This window comes from Acinonyx jubatus, chromosome X (genome assembly GCF_027475565.1).
Source record: "Acinonyx jubatus isolate Ajub_Pintada_27869175 chromosome X, VMU_Ajub_asm_v1.0, whole genome shotgun sequence".
NCBI classification, from domain to species: domain Eukaryota; kingdom Metazoa; phylum Chordata; class Mammalia; order Carnivora; family Felidae; genus Acinonyx; species Acinonyx jubatus.
Genome location: NC_069389.1, coordinates 57,576,041 through 57,599,712, shown reverse-complemented (window position 1 = coordinate 57,599,712; position 23,672 = coordinate 57,576,041). Strand labels below are relative to the sequence as shown.

The following is a 23,672-nucleotide window of genomic DNA, read 5'->3' as shown; positions in this document are numbered from 1 at the left end:
TAAAATACCTAGGAATAAACCTAACCAAAGATGTAAAAGATCTGTATGCTGAAACTATAGAAAGCTTATGAAGGAAATTGAAGAAGATACAAAGAAATGGGAAAACATACCATGCTCACGGATTGGAAGAATAAATATTGTTAAAATGTCAATATTACCCAAAGCAATCTACACATTCAATGCAATCCGAATCAAAATTGCACCAACATTCTTCTTGAAGGTAGAACAAGCAATCCTAAAATTTGTATAGAACCACAAAAGACCCTGAATAGCCAAAGTAATATTGAAGAAGAACACCAAAGTGGGAAGCATCACAATCCCAGACTTTAGCTTCTACTACAAAGCTGTAATCAAGACAGCATGGTATTGGCACAAAACAGACACATAAACCAGTGGAATAGAATAGAGACTCCAGAATTGGACCCACAAAAGTATGGCCACCTAATCTTTGACAAAGCAGGAAAGAATATCCAATGGAAAAAAGACAGTCTCTTTAACAAATGGTGCTGGGAGAACTACACAGTGACATGCAGAAGAATGAAACTAGACCACTTTCTTACACCATTCACAAAAATAAACTCAAAATGGATAAAGGACCTGAATGTGAGACAGGAAACCATCAAAACCCTAGAGGAGAAAACAGGCAAAAACCTCTCTGACCTCAGCTGTAGCAATTTCTTACTTGACACATCCCCAAGGGCAAGGAAATCAAAAGCAAAAATGAACTATTGGGACCTCATCAAGATAAAAAGCTTCTGCACAGCAAAGGAAACAATCAACAAAACTGAAAAGCAACCAATGGAATGGGAAAAGATATTTGCAAATGACATATCAGACAAAGGGCTAGTATCCAAAATCTATAAAGAACTCACCAAACTCCACACCCGAAAAACACATAATCCAGTGAAGAAATGGGCAGAAGACATGAATAGACACTTCTCTAAAGAAGACATGCAGATGTCCAACAGGCACATGAAAAGATGCTCAACGTCGCTCCTCATCAGGGAAATACAAATCAATACCACAATGAGATACCACCTCACACCTGTCAGAATAGCTAACATAAACAACTCAAGCAACAACAGATGGTGGCAAGAATGCGGAGAAGGAGGATCTCTTTTGCATTGTTGTTGGGAATGCAAGCTGGTGCAGCCACTTTGGAAAACAGTATGGAGGGTCCTCAAAAAACTAAAAATAGAACTACCCTACAAGCCAGCAACTGCACTACTAGGCATTTATCCACGGGATACAAGTGTGCTGTTTCGAAGGGATACATGCACCCCCATGTTTATAGCAGCACTATCAACAATATCCAAATTATGGAAAGAGCCCAAATGTCCCTCAATGGATGAATGGATAAGGAAGATGTGGTATATATATACAATGGAGTATTACTATTACTTGGCAATCAAAAAGAATGAAATCTTGCCATTTGCAACTACATGGATGGGACTGGAGGGTATTAAGTTAAGTGAAATTAGTCAGTCAGAGAAAGACAAAAATCATATGACTTCACTCATATGAGGACTTACAACACAGAACAGATAAACATGAGGGAAGAGAAGCAAAAATAATATAAGAACATGGAAGGGGACAAAACATAAGAGACTCTTAAATATGGAGAACAAACAGAGGGTTGCTGGAGTGGTTGTGGGAGGGGGACTGGGCTAAATGGGTAGAGGGCATTAAGGAATCTACTCCTGAAATCATTATTGCACTATATGCTAACTAACTTGGATGTAAAATAAAAAAGTAAATAAATAATTTTTTAAAAATGACTATTTCTGTAAAACATAAGGAATTCATTTTAAAAAGGATATATAATAACTTACACCTAAAACATGGAGAGGAGAGGAGAAAGAATGGGTTCACACTTAATGAACATCAACTTACTATAGAATGCTATTGTAGTAGAGGTTATATACAAACCTACTTGTAACTATGTATCAAAAATCACCAATAAATGCAAAGAATACAGAGAAATAAATCTAATATATTACTAAAGAAAATCAGCAACATAAGAAACACAAAGTATCACATAAAATCTCCAGATACAACCACAAAACAAGTAATAAAATGGCAATAAATACATATCACTAATTACTGTGAATGTGGATGGACTAAATAATTAAATGATATAAGGTGTCAGAATGGATAAACCCATCTATATGCTGCCTATAAGAGACACATTTTAGACCTACAGACACCTGAAGATTGAACGTGAAGGGATGGGGAAACATTTATCATGTAAATGGGTGTCAAAAGAAAGCCAGAGTAGCAATACTTCTATCAGAAAAACTAGACTTTAATACAAGCATTAACAAGAGACAAAGAAGAGCACTATATAATCATAACGAGGCAATCCAACAATAAGATATAAATTGTAAATATTTATGTATCCACTGTGGGATCACCAAAACATATAAAACATTTAATAATAAACATAAAGGAACTCATTGGTAAAAATACAATAATAGTTGGGGACTTTTACACTCCACTTACATCAATGGACAGATCATCTAAACAGAAAATCTGCATGGAAAAATGGCTCTGAATGACACACTGGACCAGATGGACTTAATGCATATATTCAGAGCATTACATCCTAGAACATCTAAATAAACACTGTTTCCAAGTGCACATGAAACATTCTCCAGAATAGATCACATATTAGGCCACAAACAGGCCTTAACAAATACAAAAAGATTGAAGTCATACTATGCACCTTTTGTGACCACATGCTATGAAGCTAGAAGCCAAGCATGGGAAAAATCTGGAAAGACCACAAATACATGCAGGTTAAATAACATTACTAAACAATGAAATAAAAATTTTCATGGTTAACCATGAAATGAAAGGAGAAATTTAAAAATACATGGAAATAAATACAAATGAAGACACAGTGGTCCAAAACCTTTGAAATGCAACAAAATTGTTCCTAAGAGGGAAGTTTATAACAACACAGACCTATTTTAAGAAGAAAAATCTCAAATAACAACCTAACTTTACACCTAAAGGAACTAGAAAAAGAACAACAAATGAAACCTAAAGCTAGAAGGAGGGAGGAAATAATGAAGATTAGAACAGAAATAAATGATATAGAAACTTAAAAAATAGATTAATGAAACCAGGAGCTGGTTATTTGAAAAAAATATAATAAAATTGATAAACCTGCATCCAGACTTATCTAAAAGAAAAGAGAAAGGACCCAAATAAAATCACAAGTGAGAAAGTAGAAATAACAACCAACATCACAGAAATATAATCATAAGAGAATATTATGAAAAATTAATATGCCAACAAATTGGAAAACCTAAAAGAAATGAATAAATTCCTAGAAACATATAAATTACCAAAACTGATGAAACCATAAGAAATAGAAAAGTTGAATAGACTGATAACCAGAAAAGAAATTGAATCTGTAATCAAAAAGCTCCCAACAAACAACAGTCCAGGATTGGATGGCTTTACAGGCTAATTCTACCAAACACTTAAGGAAGAGTTAATTCATATACTTCTCAAAGTATTCGAAAAAATACAATAGGAGGGAAAACTTCCAAATTCATTCTGTGAGGCCAGCATTACCCTGATAGCATAACCAGTGTGTAAAGACACCACAAAAGGGAGAGAGAGAAAGAGAGAGAGAGAGAGAGAGAGAGAGAGAGAGAGAGAGAGAGAACTACAGGCCAGTATCGTTGATGAACATAGATGCAAAATCCTCAGCAAAATACAAATCCAACACTACGTTAAGAAAATCATTCACCATAGTCAAGTGGGATTTATTCCTGGGTTGAAAGGCTGGTTCAACATTTGCAAATAGATCAACATGATCATCACATTAAAAAAGAAGGGATAAGAACCATATGATCATTTCAGTAGATGCAGAAATATCATTTGACCAAGTACAACATCATTTCATGATTAAAAAAAAACACTCAACAAAGTAGGTGTAGAGAGAACATACCTCAACATAATAAAAGCCATATATGAAAAACTATAACTAATATCCTAAATGGGGGGAAAATGGGAGCTTTTCCTCTATGGTCAGGAACAAAACAGGGATGTCCACTCTTACCACTTTTCTTTAACACAGTACTGGAAGTCCTAGCCACACCAATCAGATATCAAAAAGAAATAAAAGGCATCCAAATCAGCAAGTAAGTAGTCAAATTTTCACTATTTGCAGATTGTATGATACTATATATAGAAAACTTATATAGATTCCACCAAAGATTTCCACCAAGAATCCACCAAGATTCCACCAAAAATACCGCTAGAACTAATAAACTAATTCAATCAAGTCCCAGGATACAAAATCAATGTACAGAATTCTGTTGCATTTTTATACACCAGTTATGAAGAAGCAGAAATAGAAATTAAGGAATCCCATTTACAATTGCACCAAAAACAATAAGATACCTAGGAATAAACCTAACCAAAGAGGTGAAAGACCTGTGAAATACCAATGAAAGAAATTGAAAATGTCACAAAGAAATGGAAAGACACTCCATGCTCATGGATTGGAAGAACAAATATTGTTAAAATGTCTATACTGCCCGAAGCAATCTACGCATTTCATACAATCCCTATCAAACATCGACAAAATTTTTCACAGAGCTAGAACAAGCAACCCTAAAATTGGTATGGAACCACAAAGACTCCAAATAACCAAAGCAATCTTGAAAAAGAAAACAAAGTGGGAAACATTATAATTCCAGAGTTGAAGTTATATTACAAAGCTGTAGTGATCAAAACAGTATTGTGCTGACATAAAAATAGGTACACAGATCAATAGAACAGAACAGAAAATCAAGAAATATAGTCACAAATATATGGTCAGTTATTCTTCAACAAAGCAGGAAAGAATATGCAATGGGAAAAGTACAGTCTCTTCAACAAATGGTGTTGGGAAAACTGGACAGCAACATGCAGAAGAATGAAAATGGACCACTTTCTTAAACCATACACAAAAATAAACTAAAAATGGATTGAAGACCTAAATGGGAGACCTGAAACCATAAAAACCCTAGAAGAGAACATAGGCAGTAACTTCTTTTCATCAGATGTAGCAACTTCTTTCTAGATTTGTCTCCTGAAGCAAGGGAAACAAATGCAAAAATAAAGTATTAGGACTAAAAATAAAAAGCTTCTTCACAGTGAAGGAAACAATCAACAAAACTAAAAGGCAACCTACAGAATGGGAGAAGTTATTTGCCAATGATATATCTGATAAAGAGTTAGTACCCAAAATATGTTTAAAAAAAAACCTATATCGCTTAACACCCAAAAAATGAATAATCCAATTAAAAATGTGCAGAGGGCATGGATAGACATTTTTCCAAAGAAGACATCCAGATGGCCAACAGACACATAAAATGATGCTGAAATAACTCATCATCAAGGAAATACAAACCAACACTACATTGAGCTACCACCTCACACCAGATGCTAAAATCAACAACATAAGAAACAATAGGTGTTGGTCAGGATGTGTACAAAGGTGAACTCTCTTGCAAACTGGTACAGCCACTCTGTAAAACAGTATGGAGTTTCCTCAAAACGTTAAACAGAGAACTACCCTACAATCCAGCAATCTCACTACTAGGTATTTACCCAAAAAATACAAAAATACTAATTGAAAGGGATACATGCACCTGATGTTTATAGCAGCATTATCTACAAGAGCCAAATTATGGAAATATGCCCGATGTCCATCGACCAATGAATGGATCAAGAATGTGTGGTATATATATCCAATGGACTGTTATTCAGCTATAAATAAAAATGAAATCTTGCCAGTTGCAAGGACATGGGTGGAGCTAGAGACTATGATGCTAAACTAAATAAGTGAGAGAAAGACAAACACCATACGATTTCACCCAAATGTGGAATTTTAGAAACAAATAAACATGGGCGAGGGGAAGAGAGGAAAACCAAGAAACAGTCTCTTAATTACAGAGAACAAACTGATGATTACCATAAGGGAGGTGGGTGGAGAAATGTGTTAAATAGGTGATGGGGATTAAGGAATGCACTTGTGATGATCACTGGGTGATGTATGGAAGTGTTCAATCACTGTATTGTACACCTAAAACTATTATTTTAACTAACTGGAATTTAAATTAAAACTTTAAATAGATGTGAGAGATGTGTGTGTGTGTGTAATATATATAATATATATATTATATATGTTATATATTTATATTATATATATAATTATATATATATATATATATAATGGAATATTAGCCATGAAAAAGAATGGAATCTTGCCATTTGTGACAACATGGATGGAGCTAAAGAGTATAATGGTAAGCAAAATAATTCAGTCAGAAAAGAAAGACAAATACCATATATTTGCACTCATATGTGGAATTTAAGAAACAAAACAAATGAGTAAAGGCAAAAAAAGAGAGACACAAAGAACAGATTTTTAAGTATAGAGAACAAACTGATGGTTATCAGAGGAGAGGTGAATGAGAAAATGGGTTCAATAGGTGAGGGGATTAAGGAGTGCGTTTGTCATGATGAGCACAAGTTGATGTATGGAATTGTTAAGTCACTATATTGTACACCTGAAACTTATATAACTTAGCTAACTGGAATTAAAAACTTTTTAAAAATGCAAATAAATCTGTAAGACACAATAAAGAATTTAGGAAGGTCTTGCTTATCACTTGAACTTATACCATGGCTGACTGACCCTGCAGCATCCAAGCTTTGCTGCTGCCTAAGAAAAGCTACTAACTTTTTGGCATCCTAATTTGGCATTCACAGATCCTAAATGCCTAGACCTGACTCTCAACTGAATCTTCATATGGTCTACCATATAGACTGTTCCCACCTCAGCACCAGATGTGCCAAACTGAAAGCAGGCACAGGCTAAACAAATTCCAAATTAACAAAATGAACTTTAAATGAACTCAGATAATTGCAGATTTGGGTCACCCTCCTGTGGAGCTTTAAATTTATGAAACTATCCTGGGTTCTGGCTGGACCATTTGGGACAGTTGCTGATGTCCACAGGGAAAGGCTTGTTCTCTGATCAGACCATCTGAAATTGATCTGCTGATTGGTTCTATGTGTCTGATACAGAAAGTGATTGTATTCTTCTGATTTCTGCAAAAGCTACAAATTGGGGGAGAGCACATCAGAGGAAATGTGACCCCTCCCCCACTCCTGACAAATTGGAATCTTGAACCCTCCTTGGGACTTGGTGGTTCTGTTTGGCTTTCCAGATTAGTGCCAGTTTACAAAAATGTATTGATAACTCCACTGCCCTCACCTTTCTCCTGATACGCAAGCCTTAGTAAGGCAATTTGCTTATTAAATGCAGCTGTCCCCAGAAAGAGAGTGATCTTTTCTAAGCTGCTCATTGGATAAATTATTGGGACAAAAGTGGTAAGAAGTACAAAAACCCATTTTTTAATTATTTGAAAATTCAGAATTTCGTCTTGACCAATTCCTGGACATGATACGTCTTTCTGGTTAAACTGTATAATAATGTTTGCCTATGAAAATACTCTTAAACTTCTTGTATACAACTCTTCCAGATAAAAGATTGGGATGGAAGGAAGAGAATATTATAAAATTCTGGTTGCTAATTCAGACACACAGGTTTTGTGACAGTGGAGAAAAAACAAAATCCTGACACCTGGGGAGGCATGGGTAAAGGAGAAGGGCATTAATCATCTTTGATTTTTAGGACTATACCTGGAAATATTCCTCTCCCTCCTAATAAAACCACATGTTGTCTTACCTGCTGCCAAGAGTGCTTTGAATTCAAACTGACTGCTGAGTCTAAGGTCACATCTGACTGAACTGACTAGGAGATAGCAGGATGTGGCCACAGCTCCCACACCTTCTATACAGAACACCTCCCAATGTCATCCATACTCACAAAGCAGATTAGCTGATGTCATGAAGAAACAAAACTGTTTGGATCCAGTTTCCTTCAGGAGACACTCCCATTGAAATCAAAGAATGAACTCAACTTTTTGTACTGGACTGGAAACTCTAGGATAGGAGGCCTGCACTGGGAGACCCCACTGGAGATCATGTTAACCTACACTGCCTGATTAATGTATGTGATGCCCTAACATTTGTAAACTCTTTTTGTCCAAGAGTACTGCATATGCCTTCTGGAATTATACTTGTGTGTGAACCCTGACTATCCTGGCACTGCCTCAGCCTTGGAAGGCATTTAGGTCAGCATCAATATACAGGCCAGGCTGGTGCTGTGCTTGGACTGATCCCTCAAGCCAGATAAAAAAAGGTTAATACAGAAACTTGAGGAAGTTACCTGGCTGTGGAAGAGACATAATTATAATAATGTTAGGTTCTTTCTGGCTAAATCTAAGACCCCTGAGGGCATAACTGAGGATTACACTACAGGTTGGGCTTACTTTGCTGCATGGGAACCTACTCACAAAGACACCTTGGCCAAAAGCCAATGGGGTGGACTGTTCAGTAAAAGAGTTCACGTGACAGTCCTGAGAATGCAATTCATAAAAAAAACTGCTTGTGGGGTGCCTGGGTGGCTCAGTCAGTTAAGTGTCCAACTTCAGCTCAGGTCATGATCTCATTGTTCATGAGTTTGAGCCCTGCATCGGGCTTTGTGCTAACAGCTCAGAGCCTGGAGCCTGCTTCAGATTCTATGTCTCCCTCTCTCTATGTTCCTCCCCCACTCGCAGTCTGTCTCTCTCTCAAAAATAAATAAAGATAAGTAAAAAAAGTCTTAAAAAACAAGAAAGAACTGCTTGTAAGTTTGGCCCTTGGATGGCATTTGAAGACCTGGATTTTGAGAGGGTCCACCATCCTCTTAAGGGTAACAGTGGTTTACTGCGTGTCTAAACTATACAAACAGTATGGCTTATGCTGAATATCTGTTTTCCTTTTGAGAGTCTGGAGTTTGGGTATGTACTGTGCAGAGAGTGCCTGTGTGACCAACCTCTAATAAAAACATCGAGTCTCAAATGAACATCCTTGGTAGACAACATTTCACATGTGTTGTCATATTTTGATGCTGGAGGAATTATGCATTTGCTATGTGACTGCTCTGGGAGAGGAATCTTAGAAGCTTGTTTCCTCTGGACTTTGCACCATGTGCCTTTTTTCTTTGCTGTTTTGCTTTGTGTCATTTTGATTTAATAAACCTTAGCCATTAATACAGCTATACAGTGAGTTCTAGGAATCCTAGTGAATCACCAAACCTGGAGATAATCTATGGGACCTCCAACACAACAAGAATATTCATAGGAGCTTTATTTATAATAACAAAAAACTGGATGGGGTGCGGGAAATCTCAAATGTCCATCAACAAGTGAATGGTTAAATGATACATCCATACACTGGGCTATTATACAGCAATGAAAACAAATGAACTAATTCTACATACATCGTATGGATGAATCTCATAGACATATTGTTGAGTGAAAAAACAAGATGCAAAAAAATACATATTGTATGATTTTATTAATATAAAGCTAAAAAATGGACTACTTATTTATGGTGATTGAAGTTTGAATGGTGGTTAATTTTGGGAGCTGGGGGATGTTAATAACTGGGAAGAGGCACAAGGGAGGCTTCTGCAGTGCTGATAATGTTCCATATATTGATTTGAGTTGTGTGTTTACTATGTAAAATTGTATCAATTTTTACATTTAAGATTAGCATACTTACTTCATGTATATTATGTATATTATACTATAAGAAATTACCAATGAAAATACTCTAATGGCCATTGATGGATGAAAAGATAAACTAATGTGATGTGTATATACAATGGAAAATTTTTCAGCCTTGAAAAAGAATAAAATTCTGACACAGTACAAAATGGATGAACCTTGAAGACATTATTCCAAGTGGAATAAACCAGTCACAAAACAACAAATATTGTATGATTCCACATATATGAGGTACCAAGAGTAAGCAAATTTATAGAGACAGAAATAGTGATGATTTCCAGGGACTGGCAAGAGGAGAACATGGGGAGTTATTGTTTAATGGGCACAGTTTCAGTTTGGGAAGATGGAAAAGTTGTGGAGATGGGCGGTGGTGATAGTTGCACAACATTGTGAATGTGCTTAATACCACTGAACAATTAAAAATGGTTAAAATGGTAAATTTTAGGTTATGTATATTTTTACTACAATAAAAAAGAAAAAAATGGAAGAAACAGTGGATAAACCTGGTTGTGATATCAATGTCAGTTAAATGTGTACTTTCCAGAATGAATCCTGGAATATGACCAACGCATTGACAGCTCTCTAGTTCTGTCCCTAAAAGTGAAGCAACACTAAAAAGGTAGCATATTTGGTAAGTTTCATACTTAGGATAAAGCAGGAGCAAAAATAAAATCCCCAAGAAAAATGAGTTCCAATAAAAAAAAAGGTAGTACTAGTTCTGTCAGTACTGACATGAAATGATATTTAATATAAATTTTGGAGAAAGAGAGGTTGAGAACAAGCTTTTTGTGTATAGTGCTATCGTTATAAAAGGGAAAAAGTGTGTGAATAAATGAACTATTTCCTCATTGTAGGAGGTATTAATGTAATAATTGTCTTTTCAGAGACAAAAAAATTCAACTACATGTAACATAAATGATCAGATTCTAATTTCAAAATGCTAAACTATAAAAAAGAAGACATACTCAGGGAAATAAAGTGGATGTGTGTATACATACATACACACACATATACATAATATTTATAGACAGATGTGCAGATTGTATATAAATTTTCACTAAAACTACACCTTGGGGTGCCTGGGTGGCTCAGTCAGTTGAGCATCTAACTTCAGCTCAGGTCATGATCTCACAGTTCATGAGTTTGAGCCCTACATCGGGCTCCGTGCTGTCAGCAATGGAACCTGACTGAGATTCATTCTCTCTGTGTGTCTCTCTCTCTTTCTCTCTCTCAAAAATAAATAAACAAACATTTTAAAAGTTAAAAAAATAAATAAAATTACACCTTTTGTAGCTTTCTGATAGTTCAAGTCTTCCCCTTTCTTAAGTTTTCAAAAATACTCCTCTGCCAAATGAATTTTACTCTATGTATAAGTTTCCACAAAATTTCCTATCAGACACAATAATATTTTGACTTATTTGGATAAGTTGTGTTGTTCCATTGAATTTAAAATGTGTCAATTAAATTGAAGGAGTCCAAGTAAATTCATTTCAGTTTTTCAGTTTAGTATGCCATCTTTAAGCTGATGAGGGTTTGTTCAGCTTTACTGAGGCATAGTCTACATTGATAAGTTTGGTAGTCAATATAGTTTTTGCAGTTTTCATGGGATTTAAGGAAATTCAGCATATGAATATCGGTAATAGAATTCTATCATTCGTAGAACTATTAATTTTCATGTGCATTCTTTTCTCTCATGTAGATTATGTGACTTTTTTATAAGAGCATAAAGTTCTTTAAGAACAGAGATAAATGGGGGCGCCTGGGTGGCTCAGTTGATTAAGCGCCCGAATTTGGTTCGGGTCATGATCTCACAACTTGTGGGTTTGAGCCCTGTGTCAGGCTCTGTGCTGACAGCTCAGAGCCTGGAGCCTGCCTCAGATTCTGTGTCTCCCTCTCTCTCTTCCCCTCCCCTGCTCATGCTCTGTCTCTCTGTCTCTCAAAAATAAATAAACATTTAAGAACATTTTTTAAAAACAGAGATAAATGCATACTCTCTCTTGGAGAGCCCTAAAGTACTTAGTATGAACTTGTACATGATACAGATAGTAACTTTGAGGTACAGAACTTAGTTTGTTGTATCAGGAAGTGTAAATCTAATACAAAAAAAATGTTTACTCATTGGATTTGTGCCCTAGAAAGATCTTGAGCATTTTTTAACTCTATCTTAGGATGCAACAGTAGAATGAAACTTAGTGGACGACCCTACAGGCACATGGGAGTCCTTGGAACTTCAAAACTCTATGACATTCGGAAAACTATCTTTACCTTCACTCCACAGGTAAGTGGAATAAGATTTAGATGCACTGAGATGAATGGAAGACAAACAGTACAGAAATAAAGCATTTACCAAAGTTAGGACAGGTGTCAGAGTTCATGGGGCCTTGCACATATTAAGTTGCTCAATAAATATTTGTTGAGTTGGATTGAACTGAGCTTGTAGCACAGAGCTATGCCAAGTGATTGTGGCTACCAAGAGTAGTCCTATGTGTTGCAGAAACAGTGACTAGGGATTTTATAAATGTTGAAGTACTTTTAAAAAGTACTCCTTTTAAATGTTAAAAATAAGATTCTATTTGTTCTTTATGAACAAAATATAACCTCTTTTACTTAGTTACTAAACTGTGTTCTCTTTGTTTTGGGCAGAGGCCCTTTTTACATTGATATTCTCTTCTAAACAAAAATATCAGTACTGTTTCAGCCATGATTATACACATTGTTAGCCTGTTATTGGCCACATTATAATAGTAAGCCCAATTATATGTGTGTATAGGAGGAGAAACTATTTTCCGGAAAGAAAGCTTAAGCTCCCCATTTGTCGTCTTACATCTGAAATTGTGCATCTGAGGTAGAGACAAAAGAGTAATGTACCATAGATCCTATTTCTGACCTTGCCATTTGCTAGCCATATGACTTTGTTAATCCACTTAGTGTCTCTGCCTTATTTTTATCTATTAAAAGAAGAAAAGCCGTCACTCATTTGTTATATAATTAAATAAAATTATGTACTTGAAAACACTTTGTAAACTAGAGTACACTGTAAAAATGTCAAAAATTATATGTACCAATTGACTATCAGATTCTTTGGAAAGAATTAGGCACTATAGTTGCCTCTGTGATGTGTTATATACCTTTGTGAATATGTGAGTACTTTAAAATATTATTTGACAGTTATAAGTTATTCTAAGCTGTTATTTTTCTCCTTCTTTTTCTCAGTTTATAGACCAGCAACAGTTCTACCTGGCTCTGGACAACAAGATGATAGTAGAAATGCTTAGAACAGACCTCTCCTACCTCTGTAGCCGCTGGAGGATGACAGGCCAGCCCACCATCACCTTCCCCATTTCACACACCATGCTTGGTAAGGTTGTATGAGTCAAGGAACAAATGTATTTGGGGACTAAGTCATGTGGTTAGCCCTTCAAAGTCTTAGAGTCACTGGAAAGCTTCTCATTATCATTTATTCTTTCAGCAGTTATTTCTTAGCTCCTATTTTTGTGCCAGGCATTTATCTAAGCACTTGGGCTACATGGAGCAAATAAGGCAGATGAGTAGATAGAATTCTACTCCCATGGAGCTTATGTTTTAGAATAAATATGTAACAAATGAACCAATGTTCAAGAATATTTCAAATGGTTTAAGGGTTATAATTCTGAAAATGTAATAGAATAACTTGCAGGCTACTTGGGGGCTAATTGGTTTTTAGGTCAATTGCAGAAACTTTATAATGTAATTCATTTTAAAGACAGTAATAATACATTCTGCATCTGTCTTACCCCAGTGGAGCACCAAGATTTTATAGATAAGTTCCCACACTTACCCTTCCAAGTCTTGCCTAACTGAAGCAGTAAAATCTAACAAGGAGAAGTGAAAAGGCTTTCAGTTTAGCTTTCCTTTACTGGCTGGGCTTCTTAACATTTCTTATTTGAAACTGGGTGAAAGGCTTTATTATTCTCTCAGTTCCTGGAGGACTAGAGCCAATACTGAAGCACTGTTTCCTTTCTGTGTCTCTGCTATTGCTTCCAAAAGCCTGTTTATACTGCCAAAGGAAGTAGAATTCCTTTTCATTAGAGAAGAATCCTTTGTCATAAATCATTCAGTGTCCAGACAGGCTGTTAGGAATTTTGATCACATCTCTAAAGTGCTTCAAAAGCAGAGGAATTGAGGAAGTAGGGTAGTCTTTCTTCTTTTTGCCTTTCTTCTTTATTTAAGACAACAAGTTCCTGATTAATAAACATTATGTTCCCAGACTTGTCTTCAGAAACTATAAAGTCTAGTTGGAGAGGCAAAGCTGATACACAAAAATAATAGAAACAATCAAAGACAGTATATAAAGAAGAACCAAAGCATTGGATTAGTATTTTAAAGTGAAGGTAATCAAGTTGTTAAAGAAAATCTCTTGACTGAGATGGGAATTATCAAGACTTTTTGGGATGGGTAGAATTCATATAGGAGGATAGAAGAAGGAAAGGCAGTTTAGGTAAGGGGAAAATACCATGAATGAGACCTGGAGACAGGGATGAGCTGGACTTGTTGTTGTTTTTTTTTTAATATGAAATTTATTGTCAGATTGGTTTCCATACAACACCCAGTGTTCATCCCAACAGGTGACCTCCTCAGTGCCCATCACCCACTTTCCCCTCCCTCCCACCCCCCATCAACCCTCAGTTTATTCTCAGTTTTTAAGAGTCTCTTATGGTTTGCCTCCTTCCCTCTCTGTAACTTTTTTTCCCCCTTCTCCTCCCCACTGGTCTTCTGTTAAGTTTCTCAGGATCCACATAAAAGTGAAAACATATACTATCTGTCTTTCTCTGTATGACTTATTTCACTTAGCATAACACTCTCCAATTCCATCCATGTTGCTACAAAAGGCCATATTTCATTCTTTCTCATTGCCAAGTAGTATTCCATTGTATACATAAACCACAATTTCTTCATCCATTCATCAGTTGATGGACATTTAGGCTCTTTCCATAATTTGGCTATTGTTGAAAATGCTGCTATAAACATTGGGATACAAGTGCCCCTATGCATCAGCACTCCTGTATCACTTGGGTAAATTCCTAGCAGTGCTATTGGTGGGTCATAGGATAGGTCTATTTTTAATTTTTTGAGGAACCTCCATACTGTTTTCCAGAGTGGCTGCACCAGCTTGCATTCCCAACAACAATGCAAAAGAGATCCTCCTTCTCCGCATTCTTGCCACCATCTGTTGTTGCTTGAGTTGTTTATGTTAGCTATTCTGACAGGTGTGAGGTGGTATCTCATTGTGGTATTGATTTGTATTTCCCTGATGAGGAGCGACGTTGAGCATCTTTTCATGTGCCTGTTGGACATCTGCATGTCTTCTTTAGAGAAGTGTCTATTCATGTCTTCTGCCCATTTCTTCACTGGATTATGTGTTTTTCGGGTGTGGAGTTTGGTGAGTTCTTTATAGATTTTGGATACTAGCCCTTTGTCTGATATGTCCTTTGCAAATATCTTTTCCCATTCCATCAGTTGCCTTTTAGTTTTGTTGATTGTTTCCTTTGCTGTGCAGAAGCTTTTTATATTGATGAGGTCCCAATAGTTCATTTTTACTTTTAATTCCCTTGCCTTTGGAGATGTGTCAAGTAAGAAATTGCTGCAGCTGAGGTCAGAGAGGTTTTTGCCTGCTTTCTCTAGGGTTTTGATGGTTTCCCGTCTCACATTCAGGTCCTTCATCCATTTTCAGTTTATTTTTGTGAATGGTGTAAGAAAGTGGTCTAGTTTCATTCTTCTGCATGTCGCTGTGTAGTTCTCCCAGCACCATTTGTTAAAGAGACTGTTTTTTTTCCATTGGATATTCTTTCCTGCTTTGTCAAAAATTAGTTGGCCATACTTTTGTGGGCCAAATTCTGGAGTCTCTATTCTATTCCATTGGTCTATGTGTCTGTTTCTGTGCCAATACCATACTGTCTTGATGATTATAGCTTTGTAGTAGAGGCTAAAGTCTGGGATTGTGATACCTCCTGCTTTGGTTTTCTACTTCAATATTACTTTGGCTATTCAGGGTCTTTTGTGGTTCCATATGAATTTTAGGATTGCTTGTTCTACCTTCGAGAAGAATGCTGGTGCAATTTTGATTTGGATTGCATTGAATGTGTAGATTGCTTTGGGTAGTATTGACACTTTAACAATATTTATTCTTCCAATCCATGAGCATGGAATATTTTCCCATTTCTTTGTATCTTCTTCAATTACCTTCATAAGCTTTCTATAGTTTTCAGCATACAGATCTTTTACATCTTTGGTTAGATTGATTCCTAGGTATTTTATGCTTCTTGGTGCAGTTGTGAATAGGATCAGTTTCCTTATTTGTCTTTCTGTTGCTTCATTATTAGTGTATAAGAAGGCAACTGATTTCTTTACATTGATTTTGTATCCTGCAACTTTGCTGAATTCATGTATCACTTCTAGCAGGCTTTTGGTGCAGTCTATCCGGTTTTCCATGTATAATATCATGTCATCTGCAAAAAAATGAAAGTTTGACTTCATCTTTGCCAATTTTGATGCCTTTCATTTCCTTTTGTTGTCTGATTGCTGATGCTAGAACTTCCAACACTATGTGAAACAACAGCGGTGAAAGTGGACATCCCTGTCATGTTCCTGATATCAGGGGGAAAGCTCTCAGTTTTTCCCCATTGAGGATGATATTAGCTGTGTGATTTTCATAAATGGCTTTTATGATGTTTAAGTATGTTCCTTCAATCCCAAATTTCTTGAGGGTATTTATTAAGAGAGGATGCTAAATTTTGTCAAATGCTTGTTCTGCATCAATTAGCAGGATCATATGGTTCTTATCTTTTCTTTTATTAATGTGATGTATCACATTGATTGATTTGCAAATGTTGAACCAGGCCTGCATCCCAGGAATGAATCCCACTTGATCGTGGTGAATAAGTCTTTTTATATGCTGTTGAATTTGATTTGCCAGTATCTTGTTGAGAATTTTTGCATCCATATTATCAGAGATATTGGCCTGTAGTTCTTTTTTTTTTTTTTTTTTTTTTGCTGGGTGTCTGGTTTGGGAACCAAAGGAATGCTGGCTTCATAGAATGAGTCTGGAAGTTTTCCTTCCCTTTCTAATTTTGGAACAGCTTCATAAGGATAGGTATTATCTCTGCTTTCAATATCTGGTAGAATTCCCCAGGGAAGCAATCTGGTCCTGGACTCTTATTTGTTGGGAGATTTTTGATAACTGATTCAATTTCTTCGCTGCTTATGGGTCTGTTCAAGTTCTCTATTTCTTCCTGTTTGAGTTTTGGAAGTGTGTGGGTGTTTAGGAATTTGTCCATTTCTTCCAGGTTGTCCAGTTTGTTGGCATATAATTTTTCATAGTATTCCCTGATAATTCCTTGAATTGCTTGTATTTCTGAGGGATTGGTTGTAATAATTCCATTTTCATTCATGATTTTATCTATTTGGGTCATCTCCCTTTTCTCTTCAGAAGCCTGGCTAGAGGTTTATCAGTTTTGTTTATTTTTTCAAAAAACCAACTCTTGGTTTCATTGATCTGCTCTACCATTTTTTTAGATTCTATATTGTTTATTTCTTCTCTGATCTTTATTATTTCTCTTCTTCTGCTGGGTTTAGGGTGTCTTTGCTGTTCTGCTTCTAGTTCCTTTAGGTGTGCTGTTAGATTTTGTATTTGGGATTTTTCTTGTTTCTTGAGATATGCCTGGATTGCAATGTATTTTCCTCTCAGGACTGCCTTTGCTGCATCCCAGAGTGTTTGCAATGTTCTTTTCCTTTTCATTTGTTTCCATATATTTTTTAATTACTTCTGTAATTGCCTGGGTGACCCATTCATTCTTTAGTAGGGTGTTCTTTAACCTCCATGCTTTTGGAGGTTTTCCCAACTTTTTCCTGTGGTTGATTTCAAGCTTCATAGCATTGTGGTCTGAAAGTTTGCATGGTATGATCTCAATTCTTTTATACTTATGAAGGGGCTATTTTGTGACCCAGTATGTGATCTATCTTGGAGAATGTTCCATGTGCACTCAAGAAGAAAGTATATTCTGTTGCTTTGGGATGCAGAGTTCTAAATATATATGTCATGTCCATCTGATCTAATGTATCATTCAGGGCCCTTGTTTCTTTATTGATTCTCTGTCTAGATGATCTATCCATTGTTGTAAGAGGAGTAGTAAAGTCCCCTGCAATTACCACATTCTTATCAATAAGGTTGCTTATGTTTGTGATTAATTGTTTTATATATTTGGGGGCTCCCGTATTTGGCGCAGAGACATTTATAATTCTTAGCTCTTCCTGATGGATAGACCTATAATTATTACATAATGCCCTTCTTCATCTCTTTTTACAGTCTTTAATTTAAAGTCTAGTTTGTCTGGATAAGTATGGCTACTCCAGCTTTCTTTTGACTTCCAGTAGCATGATAGATAGTTCTCCATCCCCTCACTTTCAATCTGAAGATGTCCTCAAGTCTAAATGAGTCTCTTGTAGACAGAAAATAGATGGGTCTTGTTTTTTATCCATTCTGATGCCCTATGTCTTTTGGTTGGAGCTTTTAGTCCATTTACATTCAGTGTTATTGGAAAATATGGGCTTAGAGTCATTGTGATGTCTGTAGGTTTCATGCTTGTAGTGGTGTCTCTGGTTCTTTGTGGTCCTTGCAACATTTCACTCACAGAATCCCCCTTAGGATCTCTTGTAGGGATGGTTGAGTGGTGATGAATTCCTTCAGTATTTGTTTCCTTGGGAAAACCTTTATCTCTCTTTCTATTCTGAATGACAGACTTGCCTGATAAAGGATTCTTGGCTGCATATTTTTTCTGTTCATCACATTGAAGATTTCCTGCCATTCCTTTCTGGACTCCCAAGTTTCAGTAGATAGGTCTGCCACTACCCTTATGGGTCTCCCTTTGTAAGTTAGAGCCTGTTTATCCCTAGCTGCTCTCAGAATTTTCTCTTTATACTTTTATTTTGCCAGTTTCACTATGATATATCATGCAGAAGATCGATTCAAGTTACTTCTGAAGGAATGCCTTTTGGATTTCAATGCCTTTTTCCTTCCCCAGATCAGGGAAGTTCTCAGCTATGATTTGTTCAAGTACACCTTCAGCCCCTTTCTCTCTTATTTTTTTTAATTTTCTTTTTTATTTGTTAAAATTTCCATCCAAATTAGTTAGCATATAGTGAAACAATGATTTTAGGAGTAGATTCCTTAATTACCCTTACCCTTTTAGCCCATTCCCCCACCCACAGCCCCTCCAGCAATCCTCAGTTTGTTCTCCATATATGAGTCTCTTCTGTTTTGTCCCCCTCCCTGTTTTTATATTATTTTTGTTTCCCTTCCCTTATATTCATCTGTTTTGTCTCTTAAAGTCCTCATATGAGTGAAGTCATATGATTTTTGTCTTTCTCTGACTGACTAATTTCACTTAGCACAATACCCTCCAGTCCCATCCACATAGTTGCAAATGGCAAGATTTCATTGTTTTTGATTGCCGAGTAATACTCCATTGTATGTATGTGTGTGTGTGTGTATGTATGTGTATATATATATATATATATATATATATATATATACCACATCTTCTTTATCCATTCATCTATCAATGGACATCTGGGCTCTTTCCATACTTTGGCTATTGTTGATAGTGCTGCTGTAAACATGGGGGTGCATGTGTCCCTTCAAAACAGCACACCTGTATCCCATGGATAAATGCCTAGTAGTGCAATTGCTGGGTTGTAGGGTAGTTCTATTTTTAGTTTTTTGAGAAACCTCCAAACTGTTTTCCAGAGTGGCTGCACTAGCTTGCATTCCCACCAACAGTGCAAAAGAGATCCTCTTTATCCACATCCCTGCCACCATCTGTTGTTGCCTGAGTAGTTAATGTTAGCCATTCTGACAGGTGTAAGGTGGTATCTCATTTTGGTTTTGATTTGTATTTCCCTGATGATGAGTGATGTTGAGCATTTTTTCATGTGTCAATTGGCCATCTTGATGTCTTCCTTGGAGAAGTGTCTATTCATGTCTTTTGCCCATTTCTTCACTGGATTATTTGTGTTTTGGGTGTTAAGTTTGATAAGTTCTTTATAGATTTTGGATACTAACCCTTTATCTGATATGTCATTTGCAAATATGTTCTCCCATTCTGTCGGTTGCCTTTTAGTTTTGCTGATTTGTTTCCTTCACTGTGCAGAAGATTTTTATCTTGATGTGGTCCCAGTAGTTCATTTTTGCTTTTGTTTCCCTTGCCTCCAGAGATGTGTTGAGTAAGAAGTTGCTGCAAGCAAGATCAAAGAGGTTTTTGCCTGCTTTCTCTTTGAGGATTTTGATGACTTCCTGTCTTACATTGAGGTCTTTCATCCGAGTTTGTTTTTGTGTATGGTGTAAGAAAGTGGTCAAATTCTTTCTTCTGCATGTCTTTGTCCAGCTTTCCCAGCACCACTTGCTGAAGGGACTGTCTTTATTCCAATGATATTCTTTTCTGCTTTGTCAAAGATTAGTTGGCCATACGTTTGTGGGTTCTCTATTGTGTTGCATTGATCTGAGTGTCTGTTCTTGTGCCAGTACCATACTGTTTTGATGATTACAGCTTTTTAGTATAGGTTGAAGTCTTGGATATGATGTGTCCTGCTTTGGTTTTCTTTTTCAAAATTGCTTTGGCTATTCAGGGTCTTTTCTCATTCCATACAAATTTTAGGATTATTTTTTCTAGCTCTGTGAAGAATGGTGGTATTACTTTGATAGGGATTGCATTGAATATGTAGATTGCTTTGGGTAGTATCAACATTTTAACAATATTTGTTCTTCCTATCTAGGAGCATGGAATCTTTTTCCATTATTTTTGTGTGTGTCTTCTTCAATTATTTTCATAAGCTTTCTATCGTTTTCAGTGTATAGATTTTTCACCTCTTTGGTTAGATTTATTCCTAGGTATTTTATGTTTTTTTGTGCAACTGTAAATGGGATCAATTCCTTGATTTTTCTTTCTGTCACTTCATTGTTGGTATATAGGAATACGACCGATTTCTGTGCATTGATTTTATATCCTGCAACTTTGCTGAATTCATGGATCAATTCTAGCAGTTTTTGGTGGAATCGTTTGGGTTTTCCATATAGAGTATCATGTCATCTGCGAAGAGTGAAAGTTTGACCTCTTTCTGGCTGATTTGGATGTCTTTTATTTCTTTGTGTTGTCTGATTGCAGAGGCTAAGACTTCCAATACTATGTTGAATAACAGTGGTGAGACTGGACATCCCTGTCTTATTCCTGACCTTAGGGGGAAAGCTCTCAGATTTTCCCCATGGAGGATGATATTAGCATTGGGTCATTCATATATGGCTTTTATTATCTCGAGGTATGCTCCTTCTATCCCTACTTTCTTGATGGTTTTTATCAAGAAGGGATGCTGTATTTTGTCAAATGCTTTCTCTGCATCTATTAAGAGGATCATATGGTTCTTGTCCTTTCTTTTATTGATGTGATGAATCACGTTAATTGTTTTTGCAGATATTGAACCAGCCCTGCATCCCAGGTATAAATCCCACTTAGTCGTGGTGAATAATTTTTTTAATGTATTTTTGGATCCAGTTGGCTAATATTTTGTTGATGATTTTTGCATCCATGTTCATCAGGGAAATTGGTCTATAGTTCTCCTTTTTAATGGGGTCTCTGTCTGGTTTTGGAATCAAGGTAATGCTGGCTTCATAGAAAGAGTTTGGAAGTTTTCCTTCCATTTCTATTTTTTGGAACAGTGTGAAGAGAATAGGTGTTAACTCTTCCTTGAATGTTTGGTAGAATTCCCCTGGAAATCCATCTGGCCCTGGACTCTTGTTTTTTGGCAGATTTTTGATTACTAATTTGATTTCCTTACTGATTATGGGTCTGATCATATTTTCTATTTCTTCCTGTTTCAGTTTTGGTAGCATATATGTTTCTAGGAATTTTTCCATTTCTTCCAGATTACCCATTTTATTGGCATATAATTGCTCATAATATTCTCTTATTATTGTTATTTCTGTTGTGTTGGTTGTGATCTCTCCTCTTTCATTCTTGATTTTATTTATTTGGGTCCTTTCCTTTTTCTTTTTGATCAAACTGGCTAGTAGTTTATTAGTTTTGTGAACTCTTTCAAAGAACCAGCATCTGGTTTCATGGATCTTTTCTACTGTTTTTTTGGTTTCGATAGCATTAATTTCTGCTCTAATCTTTATTATTTCCTGTCTTCTGCTGGTTTTGGGTTTTATTTGCTGTTCTTTTTACAGCTCCTTAAGGTGTAAGTTTAGGTTGTGTATCTGAGATCTTTCTTCCTTCTTTAGAAAGGCCTGGATTGCTATACAGTTTCCTCTTATGACTGCCTTTGCTGTGTCCCAGAGGTTTTGGGTTCTGGTGTTATCATTTTGATTAGCTTCCATATACTTTTTAATTTCCTCTTTAACTGCTTGCTTAGCCCTTTCATTCTTTACTAGGATGTTCTTCAGTCTCCAAGTATTTGTTACCTTTCCAAATTTTTTCTTGTGGTCGATTTTGAGTTTCATAGTGTTGTGGTCTGAAAATATGCACAATATGATCTCGATATTTTTGTATTTAGGGCTGATTTGTGTCCCAGTATATGGTTATTCTGGAAAATGTTCCATGTGCACTGGAGAAGAATGTATATTCTGGTGCTGTAGGATGAAATGTTCCAAATGTATCTGTTAAGTCCATCTGGTCCTGTGTATCATTCAAAGCCATTGTTTCCTTGTTGATTTTTTATTAGATGATCTGTCCATTGCTGTGAGTGGGGTGTTGAAGTCTCCTACTATTATGGTATTACTGTCGATGAGTTTCTTGATGTTTGTGATTAATTGATGTACATATCTGGGTGCTCCACATTTGCCGCATAAATGTATACAATTTTTACATCTTCTTGGTGGATAGACCCCTTGATCATGGTATAATGCCCTTCTGCATGTCTTGATAGAGTCTTTATTTTAAAGTCTAGATTTTCTGATATATGTATGGCTACTCCGACTTTCTTTGGTTGACCATTAGCATGACAGAAGGTTCTCCATCCCCTTATTTTCAATCCGAAGGTGTCTTTAGGTCTAAAGTGGGTCTCTTCTAAACAGCATATAGATGGATCTTGTTTTCTTATCCATTCTGTTACCCTATGTCTTCTGATTGGAGCACTGAGTCCATTGACATTTAGAGTGTGTAGTGAAAGATATCAATTTATTGCCATTATGATGTTTGTAGAGTTGGAGTTTCTGGTGGTGTTCTCTGGTCCTTTGTAATATTTGTTGCTTTTGGTATGTATGTATGTATGTATGTATGTATTTATTTATTTATTTATTTATTTATTTTTCATCTTTTCTACCCTCAGAAAGTCCCCCTTAAAATTTCTTGCAGGGCTGGTTTAGTGGTCACAAACTCCTTTAATTTTTCTTTCTCTGGGAAACTTTTTATCTCTCCTTATATTTTGAATGACAGCCTTGCTGGATAAAGAATTCTTGGCTGCACATTTTTCCGATTCAGCACGCTGAATATATCCTGCCACTCCTTTCTGGCCTGCCAAGTTTCTGTAGATAGGTCTGCTCCAAACCTGATCTGTCTTCCCTTGTATGTTAGGGACTTTTTTTTTTCCCTTTTTGCTTTCATGATTCTCTCCTTGCCTGAGTATTTTGTGAATTTGACTATGATATGCCTTGTTGATGGTGGATTTTTGTTGAATCTAATGGGGGTCCTCTGTGCTCCCTGGATTTTGATGTCTGTGTCTTTCCCCAGGTTAGGAAATTTTTCTGCTATGATTTGCTCACATAACCCTTCTAACCCTATTTCTCTCTCTTCCTGTTCTGGGACCCCTATGATTCTGATTTTGTTCCTTTTTAATGAGTCACTGATTTCTCTAATTCTTAAATCGTGCTGTTTTGCCATAATCTCCCTCTTTTTTTCTGCTTTGTTATCCTCTATAAGTTTGTCCTCTGTACCACTGATTCTCTGTTCTGCCTCGTCCATC

The 23,672-nt window shown here is 36.3% G+C and overlaps 1 protein-coding gene across 8 annotated transcripts in view; it reads left to right on the top strand.

The window, feature by feature from the left end:
* The window catches only part of PHKA1 (phosphorylase kinase regulatory subunit alpha 1), a 174,886-nt gene that overhangs the window by 90,879 nt on the left and 60,335 nt on the right, over nucleotides 1-23,672 (top strand). For all 8 annotated transcript variants that reach the window (XM_027053654.2, XM_027053653.2, XM_053202485.1 and 5 more), the window contains exons 15-16: nucleotides 11,855-11,964; nucleotides 12,900-13,044. In XM_027053654.2, coding sequence (XP_026909455.1) covers nucleotides 11,855-11,964; nucleotides 12,900-13,044 — 255 coding nt within the window. The remainder of the gene's footprint in view (nucleotides 1-11,854; nucleotides 11,965-12,899; nucleotides 13,045-23,672) is intronic.